Consider the following 10,902-nt stretch of genomic DNA (forward strand, 5'->3'; position numbering starts at 1 on the left):
CGCGCCTCCTCTGTGCTGCACGCACTGGTTCCTCGTGCTGCTGTTATTGGTCAAACAGCCACCGACAAAAAGTGGGACGTTCCCGGAAAAATCGCTAACCGGAAGGGAAGGCCAGAGCCTCAGAAGAAGAAAACAGCCGCCTCAGATGAGACCATCGAAAGAAGAAAAAGTACTGTAAGTCAAACAACTTGAAAATATCGAATATGGGTGTAAAGAGGGACACTGAACGCAGGTTGGACTTTCTTGTCGACGAGCTGTTAACCGTATTTAGACACGCGCTGTCACATTTTGGTCAACCGATCAGCCAAGTCCGGGTTCAGCCGAAATGTCCATCAGACTAGGATCGACAGAGGCTACGAGTTTCTAGCCCTGTGAGACCACATAACATACCCAAAACAGCCTTGGCACGGACATTACTGAGAAGCATATGCCATTATGTTTATGCCAGCAGCAGACACAATACCAAGTCTGAGTCCCCGACTTTGTCAAATGTCAAACAGCTGACGACGTGAGGCCGAGAAAAAGGAAAGTTGTCTAATGACGTTTTCGTTGCTAACCTAGCTAACGCTATCAGAATTCAAGTTTTCATTTCCAGAGTTTAGCATTAGTGTTATGTCGACCATTCACGCTAGCAAGCTAGTGCTAATGCTAAGCAAACGGTCAATATCTGGCGGTTAGCTCGTCGACGTCAGTTGGTAAGTTGACAAACTGCTTAGCACAACTAACGTCAACGTTGCTAGGTTTTATGCTATCCAAGTTATTGATGGCTGTCGCTTTATTTTTGACCGGCTATCATAGCTAACGTTAACTATATCTTACCCATACCAGCTAATATAGCTACAGTACACATTTTTGTTAGCTAAATTATCTTTATAACATCTAACCGAGAACATACCACGAGCTAAGTCAGTTTAACACCCTGCTAAAGCTAGTCGCAGCCACATCGGAGTAAACATTTTAACTTAGTAACTTTTACATTTTTTATTTTAAATGTTATTTAGGTGCAACTATAAATTATAGCAATGGTAGCATGCACTAGTTGGGTAGAACATTGCTCTGCCCACTTTGAGCCCGTCAACTAGCTAATAACTGTTTCCTCAATCACAGATGACTGTCAAGCCACTTGTTTTCCTCAAGTATATCTACTTTAGAAAAGGCCTTTAACCCTCTTATGAAATGCTGTTTTGGTTATAATACCAGATGCCTTTTTGGCATGCATCAATTAAAAAGTTAGCTTTGAAGCTTTAACTTAGGGTAATAAGTAATAGTGTTCACAGTTGTGTTGTAATTCTGCCAGTTTACATTGTTGAGATCATTATGTGTCTGCAGGTGTCTCTTTGCATTTAACAGCAACAACATTTACACCTGCGTGTATCTCTGAGCTTGGACCTTTAAGACAGAGAAGGGATTTACAGTTCCTTGCTTGAGCTCTTGTTATGTTTATGGCATATGGACCTTGTCCTTCGAAAGTGGTGACACATATTGATAAACCAGCCCTGAAAGAAGTCTAAGTTTGTCCCCAATCAGAATTTGGGTTTGATCACCCCTCACTTGTGACTATGTTTCAGCATCGTGTAAAGTTGTAGGTCAGTACTATTAAACGCACAAGGGCTTAGTAATGTGTTTACATTTACTTAAGTGTATCATGATCTGAATATGTGTGCTTAAGCCACTGATGGTGAGATGCTTTTAACTACGCCCCAATCTTAATTTTTCTTATATCGGCAGAACAAAATTGAAAGCACCTTTTTTTTAATTTACTGTTATTTCACAAGGAGGTGTAGGTATTGGCTGTGCCTATTGATGGCTATAGGCCTGTTCTTTGTTTAGATACTGAGCTTTTCACAAATAATTCCTGAGAAAGGGAAGTGTCTGCTGTGATTTCTGTGATGAGTGTTTGCTTTTCCTGCGTTACGTCCCCAGTTTCCCTGTAACTTTTTCCAAACCTTTAGAAACCTCAACTGTTGAATGACTTGCCTTGGATCAAGAGCATTTCCTGTTTCATTGGAGACATCAAGGATAGTTCTGCTTTTGTGTCTTTGTTGTTGTCTTGGGCCAACTTATTATATTTTTATATTTTTGCCAATGACGTTTTGGTCTTGAATGGTCCCTGTACATGGACATTTGCCACTTCTAAGAGAGAGTTTGACTATTTGTCATAATAGAAAAAAGGAGGATGGTGATGTAGCCCCTCATATCAGGCACCAACAGTTTTTCCAGGACCCCACCCTTAAATTTACATGAGCAGCACTACACAAGTCCCTGCTTGTGTTCTTAAAACTAGTATTGAGACGCCAGCCGCAAAGGTTGTTTGACTACTACTTAAATGGAATGTGTCACTGAGCTCAAATTGTTTCATTACATGTCGGCACACTGAAGTTTACTGCAAATGATATGTTTATTTTCTGTAATCAATAGCTAAGTTCCCCTTGCGAAGAACTTATCCTGTAATACATTTTAAATCGCATGGCCTGCGATGGAAAAATGAGGCCTGTAAACTGCTGTTGGTTAAAAACTGCAATGAGCTTCCATGATTATGCTGAGGATCAACAAGAAGGATCCAAACTTTGTCTAAATATTCAAACCACACCAGTTTGAGACTAACTATACAAAATACAATATAAAGTTCTTCATTTCTTTGAAACGGGTAGTCATAAAAACACCCGAAGAAACTGTTCACACAGGAACTTGAAACCTAATCATTTTGCGACTGTTTGGACTTTTATCTGCTACTGAGAAGTATTTAATTACTTCATTACGGTCATTATTGAGAGATACCACGGTCAGTATCATTTCAGGAGTTGTGACTGCAGCACACAGCTGATTCTTTCAAAGTGAGCAGCAGTTATTCATAGGAATATTATCTGTACTCGTTGTTTTGCACAGGTCTTGCATTTGAATAATACTGCCACAAATGAGGCCTGTGTATCTATACATGTATTTAATGTGTGCACTCAATCTCATATTTAGGTGTTTAATGCACTGCCATCCCCTGCGAAGTGCTTGGATATCATGTTGGCAGCAGAGCATACAGGAGGCCACGATGAATATTTCACAGGCTCTCCCTCTAGTTTGCACCTTCCTCCTGCCTATTCTCCTCCCCCTTTTGCTGACCCGTGCGCCACTGTCTTTCTGTGACCCACTTCGCCGTGGAGGTCTTCAGAGCCCATTAGGGATGCCATCAAGGCATCCGTCATCGCAGGCTGCTCAAGATCTGTGCAGGTCTGTCACAGTGCAACAAAGAGCCTTTTGATTGCAAGCTAGACAGCCAATTTGACCTTTTACATGGTATGCTACGCACTGATGTTACTATTTTAACAGTTACTACATCATCAATCAGTAGGTAGCAGACTGTGTGAGAATTTTGCTATTAATAGTTGTTGCGAAAACAATTCTTCAACCAGGACACATCATCTGTTTTGCAACCTGAAGGCGACTCTTTGAAACCTTCTGTTTCCTCCTGTGAAAGGCTGCAGCGCAGTATGTTTGTGCCTGTTATGGTCTCTACTACCCACCTGTCTTATCCAAACCCTCCAAACATGTAGTTTCACAGAGCCAGCGAAATGTACAATATGTCAAATGTTCAAGGCTTACTTTTTTTGCAAAAGAAAACATGCATGACTTTTTAGTTGTAGTCTAAAACTGAATTACAGCTAAACATATTCTGTTCAAGATAATCTCAAGAAAATAAATTGGGCTACATGTTCAGCATGTGACTGTCAGGTTTTTGTTCTTTTTTTAAAGCCTTATTTCACAAACCCAGTCAATCTTTGCTTCCTCGAGTCAGGAATGTGAACAGGTGAGAGCTCTTCTCTGCTGCTTATCAAATGAGTACAGACGGTCTGTTTGACCCAGTGAACAGAGTGCCTTTATTCCTTTGCCAACTCTGCTGCCACTGAAGGATCCCCTCTGCTCTTTCAGTCCTTGTGTGATAGTGTCTGCAAGTTAGAGTCCCGTGTGACCTTCAGTGCACTGCTGATGACTGCTGTAGTTGCAGGTGTGCTTTCATGCAGCCTTCTTCAACTCTATATCAAAAGTAAACCGATTCCGTGACATGCTGAACTTTGAGAATATTTATTTAACGCCAACTTTTGAGTAAAAGGGGAACACGGTAAAAGACTGAGACAGTGACTTCTAAAATGAAACTAATGCTGCAAAACATAATGGTAGACTTAGACCTCCACTGCAGACATGTGTTCATATAATGATGGTTGGTACACTGCCCATAACATATTCAGAACTTGCACGCTTCATTTGACAGTCATGATCTCCTGTCACATGCTGAAGCTTAAGTCCGACTGAGAGAAAGCCGAGCACAACCGAACTCTAAAGACTATCAGCAGTGAAGTCTTTCATTTCATTTCCCACTTCACTTGGGAATAGCCTACTTGTCTTCCGTATGAATTGTGTTCTGCATGAAGTTGTGTCGGTGGCGATCCCAAGTTTTGAATGTGCTCAGCAGTAAAATGTCTTCAATGTTCATTTCCTGCTTTGAGACGAGTTGTGTTTCCTGTCTTTTGACCAAGCAGAAGCAGGCTGACCTCATGTGTATCAGTCAACTGAACACAGCTTAGGCAAGGTTTCGTATATGCAAAGCAGGTCGAAGTAAAGAGAAGAAATCATTGGCTCATGCTTATCTTCTCTGTATGCTGTTATCGTGGGAGGTTTTGTGGATATTTCGGGCCAAATTAAGCTGGATGAAATACTTTAAAGTCAGCCTCTGTGTTAGGCTACAGGTTCCTCTGAGCACAGTTAGCAAACTGTCTGAAATCCACAACAAGACCGAGTCAAACTACATTATATACAAGATGTTGCAGCGTAAAAAGTCATTTTTGACTTGCTGATTAATGTGTCATGATCTGGTTTTAGTAGAGCTACATGGAAACACACATCTACAGTCATGGCTGCAAACTGTTGCCAGAGATCTGTTAAGAAATGACTCACAGGAAGAAATGTGTTGACTTAGTGCTCGGTTTGGGTAAGACTTAATACTAATTTCTACTTCTTTTTATATATATATATATATATATATATATATATATATATATATATATATATATATATATATTAATATATTAATATATATATATATATATATATATATTAATATATTAATATATATATATATTAATATATATATATACACTACATGTTTTTTTTTCCATTTCTTCAATTTTAGTTTTCTGTTTGAATGTACGCTTACCTCTGTAGAGCTGCACCGTCAATTCTCTCATTTTATTTGTAAATAATAATAATTAGACCTGCAGCTAACAATTATTCTCATTATAAATCTCATTTCTGATTTATTTCCTAGATAAATCTATAAAATGTTAGAAAATATAGACAAATATCCATCCTGCTTTCTCAAAGTCCAAGGTGATGTCTTTTTATTATAATATATGAGAGAAAATCAGGAAATATCCATACTTGAGAGGCTGAAAACAACAATTTCTGCCGTTTCTTTCATTAAAAAATGTCTTTTAAAATTAATCGATAAATAAAAATCGATAATCTTTCTGTCTGTTGATTATTGACTATTCGTTGCAGCTCTAATTATAATTGTATGTCATTTTATTCTGTATCTTTTGAACAGTTAGTAGGAATTTAATTCTATGGTGTACAGTGCACCATGCACACACATGGACGGAGCATGAGAGGACAGCACTTGTTTATACTAAACATGGTTCAATAATAAACTCTTTATCTGGAGTGTGTTTCTGTGTCAGCAACTTCAACTCTCAAACGCTTTAGTGAATATGTTTATTTACTGTTATTGTCAACAGCCAGCTGGAATTAAACACTGACTATAATATTCAGCAAACATGTTTGTTTTCTGTTTGGAGTAAAGCTTAACATACTGTGTTGTGTTTTCCAGCTCCCACTGGTGAGGTCCTCTTCCTCTGGCTCATCTACCTGCCTGACCAAACTTGCCCCCCGTCTAGCTCAGCCTCACCTACCCCCTGCTCCGAGCCTAAAGTTGACCAGACTTCCTCCCTCTTCTCCCGGCTTCTACTACTTTCTCCCGATTATCAAAAAACTGCACAATGGCAGGGCGAGGCGGACCAGCGCGGACCAACGGCACTGCAGCGAGCAACAAGATCTGCCAGTTTAAGCTCGTGTTGTTGGGGGAATCAGCGGTGGGAAAGTCCAGCTTGGTGCTGCGCTTTGTCAAAGGCCAGTTCCACGAGTACCAGGAGAGCACCATCGGAGGTGAGGACTTTGTGTTTGATTCCCATAATGCTCTCTGTCGCCCTTTAATGGCATCTCAGCTGCGTATGTAGACGGATTTAAGTATATAATCAATGAAGTGATATTACAGAACTTGCATATTAGGTTTACACCAAAGCAATGATAACATATCCCGTGCACATTAATCTATGAGTCATAAATGCATCATGTGGCTGTTCATAATCTCTATTTTCAGTCAGTGGACAAAACATGAATGCTGAAGCAGAAAGAACATGTCTCAGCACTTTGTGCGTTGTCTGTGCAGGAGCAGGAGTGGCAGAACCAGTTATTTGTTACTGATCAGCTAACTTTCTCATGAGCCACAAAGCTCCTCACACGTGGCATTTATATTGATTTTGCAGACACAAATTACATTTCTAGATATTCTTGGACAATACAGAGCTGTACATGGACAGAATGACTTTGGATTGTCCTCTGCAAAGACCAGTGCTTAGGCAGCAGAGAAGTGAGTTTAGTTGAAACAGGAAGGAATTGAGACAACAATGGGGATTTCCTGGCCCTCCTGTAGAACACTGGAGCTGATTTTGAGGTTTTTTTTACAGTTTCATGCAAGACTTTTATAATCTGTGTGTAGCTTTGACATTTCGCACAGTGGTGGAGTTAAATGTGTTGGTTTTTCCACATTATGGGGACGACAGCTTGAGGGCAACAGAAGTAAGCTTTTAACTGGGATGTTAAGTGCAAATCCTCAGTCCAGCTGTAAAAACAACAGACATGTTTCCACTGGAGCTGCTGATTGAGAGAGACTTGGCCTGTTAGCGTAGACCGTTTATTTTTGGTGTCATTGGGCAAAAGGCTGTTCTTGTCCCGCTCTCTTTTTGATACGTGCGTCTTGCTTTTTGGGGTTGCTTTGCCGTGTGGGAAGTTGTTGCCAATGCATGAATAACAACTTTTCCTGCAAGATATTCTGCCGATGATTCAGACTTTCAACATCGAAAGGGGCGTACACATGCGTCTAAACGTTCTCTCTCTGAAATGATCTGTGATTGGCAAAAGTCTCCCGTCACGGGAAACAAAGCCAAGAGTCTAGTTTTCACTCGGACCACTTGAATTACAATATGCTGAAAGGTTATTATGGAATAAGCTTCAACATTCAGTGTTTAACAGAGGTTTGACCATGTTCATATTTATCAGCGATCAGAGCAGCTTTATTTTAATGTCGACTTTAAATAGAAACTTGTTGTCACCACCTTTTTTATGTAGGTAGTATTTTATGATCAATAAGGAAATTGTTTATAATTTGTATCCCCAGTAGATAGAGCTGCAATTTACTATTTTTATTATCCACAAATGTGCCGATTACAGTGCGATTTGATGATATTATGAATATTATTATTTATATATATATATATATATATTTTCTTTTTATAAATGTATATATTTTTATATATATTTTTATAAATATATATATTTTTATATATATATATTTTTATAAATATATATATATTTATATATATATATTTATAATATATATATATTATAAATATATATATATTATATATTATTATATATATATATATATATATATATATATATATATAGATAGATAGAGATATATATATATATATATATATATTATATATATATATATATATATAAATAAATAAATATATATATATATCTCTCCATATTTTCCATGCGTCCTACATCTTATGAGTAATGTGGCTGTAGGATGTGGGGACAGGATGCTCGGTGCTTACACACACCAAAGACTCACGAGTCAGCATGTTTTATATTCTCCTGAACCTTGTGGTCAGCTGAATGCATGGTCAAAGATTACAAAGCTTTAAAGTATGTGTGCTCCGTTTTCCTCGGTCATGTGACAGCCGCCTGACTCGGCGAGTTGAATGCAGTCGTGCTTGTTATGTGCTGCAGAATGTTTTTACTGTACACAATATATATTTTTCTCTTTTGTGTATTTCCATGACACTATTATTTCCCCGTGTGGCATGTTAGTTGTGCTGTTAAGGTTAAGTTGTTTCTGTTCCAGCCACACTAATGGTGGACTGTCTTGCCCATTTGTATATGGTGGATAAACTGTAGCACAATAATTCCCAGAATTGAGTACCGTTCCTTCTTGTTTCATCATGGAGTTTTAAATATTGAACTTCAGCCCTGTCTTCTCCAGTTCTGTGATTCTCTGCTCTGATATTCGTCTTTCCAGCTGCCTTCCTCACACAGACGGTATGTTTGGATGATACAACAGTCAAGTTTGAGATCTGGGACACTGCAGGACAGGAACGGTATCACAGCTTGGCGCCCATGTACTACAGGGGCGCCCAGGCCGCCATCGTGGTCTACGACATCACCAACACAGTAAGTAACGTGCACTGTGACGGGACACCAGCTGTTCTGTCTCATGTCAGGTGTTGGCCGACCCTCGTCAGCTACAGACCTTTACTCTTATTACTATGACATCTGAAACATCAGCGGCTTAAAGTTTGAAAGAACGGTGTCTAATGTTTCTGCACGTTTTTGTTTTTCTAAAGGATACATTCACACGTGCAAAGAACTGGGTGAAGGAGCTCCAGCGACAAGCCAGCCCCAATATTGTTATTGCACTGGCAGGAAACAAAGCCGACCTGGCCAACAAGAGAGCCATAGATTTCCAGGTAAAGAGGAAGTTTTACAGTCTGATACAGAAGTTTACAATTCATCAAATGCTTGATTAATATATGCTCATGTGTTGTGTTTATTACTTTAGGAAGCGCAAGCCTATGCAGATGACAACAGTTTGCTCTTCATGGAAACGTCCGCCAAGACTGCCATGAACGTCAATGAGATTTTTATGGCTATAGGTGAGTGTTTGAAGACGCATTGATCAACATTTGAGACGACCTTGATCATCAGTTACTGTATGACGTACAGCTTTTGTTTTTGGACTATGGGTGATGATGTCACCTCGGACTCTAAACTATTTTCTGATGTTTTAACGACCGCACTAAAGAAAATATTTAGCAGAATAATCAATAATGAAAATAGTCATTTGCTGCCCACCTGCCATATTGCAGAAATTAATTCATTGTACTCTAAACCCAAAACAGCCAAGAAGCTTCCCAAGAACGAGCCTCAGGGTGGAGCGGGCGCCGGCGTGCGAACCAGAGGTGGCGTGGACCTGCAGGAAGCTGCGCCGCAGGGCCGAAGTAGCCAGTGTTGTGGGGGCGGGAACTAACTAACACGAGTCAGCTGATCCAACCAATCTACAGCTTCGATCAACCAGACCAGATATTAGCCAGCTGTCAAACAATGTCCCATTGGTCAAACCAAACCATGGTCGGACCAACCACCCTATGAGCAACACGGCACCAATTAACTGTTTGGCAAAAGAGTCCACTGGCCAGTAAACTGCCAGACCCCTCCGACGGTTGAACCATGAAATCAACCCACAGGCTTATTTACAGAATCATGTTTTAACCCCAGGACCTGCCAATCCATGACCTCTATTGATGATGGACACTTGACGTCACCGTAGGGGAGAAAACAACAAAACATCCCAATCATGGAAGAAAAAATAAATAAAAGAAGATCAGTCATTACCAATGACACTTAATAGGGTCATCCTGCTCACATCTTTGTTTCTGTATTTGTGTAGAAGAAAAAAAAATGAAAGCAACAGGAATGAATATAAACAGGCTCATTGGCCCTGTCCTTTCTCTCCCTTCTCTCCCTGCTCTCCCAGGCTCCATACATTTCTTAAGTGTTTCCATCATGGTCTTACGACACTGTTTAAAGCTCCAGGTGCATGCAGCAGTCCTTCACTTCTCCGTCTTGTTCCTGGTCAGCTTCCTGGAAAAGAAGAAGGTTGGTAACAGGAGAATGGGAGTGGACAGATAATTCCTTCTTGATAGAGCTGTGTAGATTGAATTATTACGTTGTTATCACTATTATTACTTTAACTTCTTTTGACACAGGCTGTTCAGTATGATTTTAAAGCCTCTAAGGTTTTACAATCACCCATCTATGTTATCAAACAATATACAGTAAATAGGACTTTATTAAAAATGTCACCCATAAGTAATTTTAGCATTAATGTAATGTTTTTGAATCCTCAGTGTACAATGACAAATCCATACAGCAAGATTTGTTTTCTTGACTAAAATCACAACTGTGTATTGACAACATTGCTGTATTTGTATCAGACTTTTCAAGTTTATAATCAATCAGTAGTTATTGTCAAAACAAGATCTTCCCAATCTCTACATGTTTTGTCAACCTTAATTATTTTGTGATGGATTTTTTTTTTTTTTTTTTTACGTGTTAATTTCTTTTCTGAAGATCTATGGTATTAAATGCACTGGTTCTGTCTCAACATCTTTGTGAATTGAGATGTTATCGTCAGCTTCCTTTCCTCTTTCTTTCCTCTTTGTTTATACTCTTCATATCAGGGGAGGGATTGCTTTCAATTGTGTTGTCATCCTGTTATGGCATCAACAACGAGCACAACAGTACCTGCGCAGCAGCAGCTGCTGCTGTTAGGTGGGGGGATATTGGGGAGGGTGGTGTCATGGGTAGAGAAATATGAAAAAAAGAAATGTAATTTTACCAATAAACAAGGGGAAGGTATCTTTTCTGTATGGCTGTTTAATCATTTCACTACCGGGGATCATTTTCTTTTATGTTTTATTTGAACCGTAGTTCAGAAACCAAGTCTAT

General features: G+C 39.3%; 1 protein-coding gene across 2 annotated transcripts; it reads left to right on the top strand.

Moving 5' to 3' along the window:
* Positions 1–38: 38 nt before the first annotated feature.
* On the top strand, positions 39–9,893 carry rab5c (RAB5C, member RAS oncogene family). 2 transcript variants are annotated; one of them, XM_029437352.1, is made up of 6 exons: positions 39–174; positions 5,876–6,210; positions 8,414–8,565; positions 8,739–8,861; positions 8,954–9,047; positions 9,294–9,893. In XM_029437352.1, exons 2-6 carry the CDS (start codon positions 6,045–6,047, stop codon positions 9,419–9,421), a joined length of 663 nt encoding a protein of 220 aa, XP_029293212.1. In that variant the 5' UTR covers positions 39–174; positions 5,876–6,044; the 3' UTR covers positions 9,422–9,893. The 2 variants fall into 2 exon arrangements, with proteins under 2 accessions (XP_029293212.1, XP_029293213.1); XM_029437353.1 differs by lacking the exon at positions 39–174 and adding an exon at positions 677–695.
* The last annotated feature ends 1,009 nt before the right edge of the window (positions 9,894–10,902 follow it).

Source organism: Cottoperca gobio, chromosome 8, assembly GCF_900634415.1.
Source record: "Cottoperca gobio chromosome 8, fCotGob3.1, whole genome shotgun sequence".
NCBI lineage: Eukaryota > Metazoa > Chordata > Actinopteri > Perciformes > Bovichtidae > Cottoperca > Cottoperca gobio.

Excerpts from the sequence above, each read along its gene's own strand:
- rab5c (XM_029437352.1), top strand. The coding sequence starts at position 6,045 with ATGGCAGGGCGAGGCGGACCAGCGCGGACCAACGGCACTGCAGCGAGC. Across the intron at positions 8,862-8,953 it reads AGAGAGCCATAGATTTCCAG|GAAGCGCAAGCCTATGCAGA; the intron begins GTAAAGAGGAAG and ends TTATTACTTTAG. Across the intron at positions 9,048-9,293 it reads TGAGATTTTTATGGCTATAG|CCAAGAAGCTTCCCAAGAAC; the intron begins GTGAGTGTTTGA and ends AACCCAAAACAG.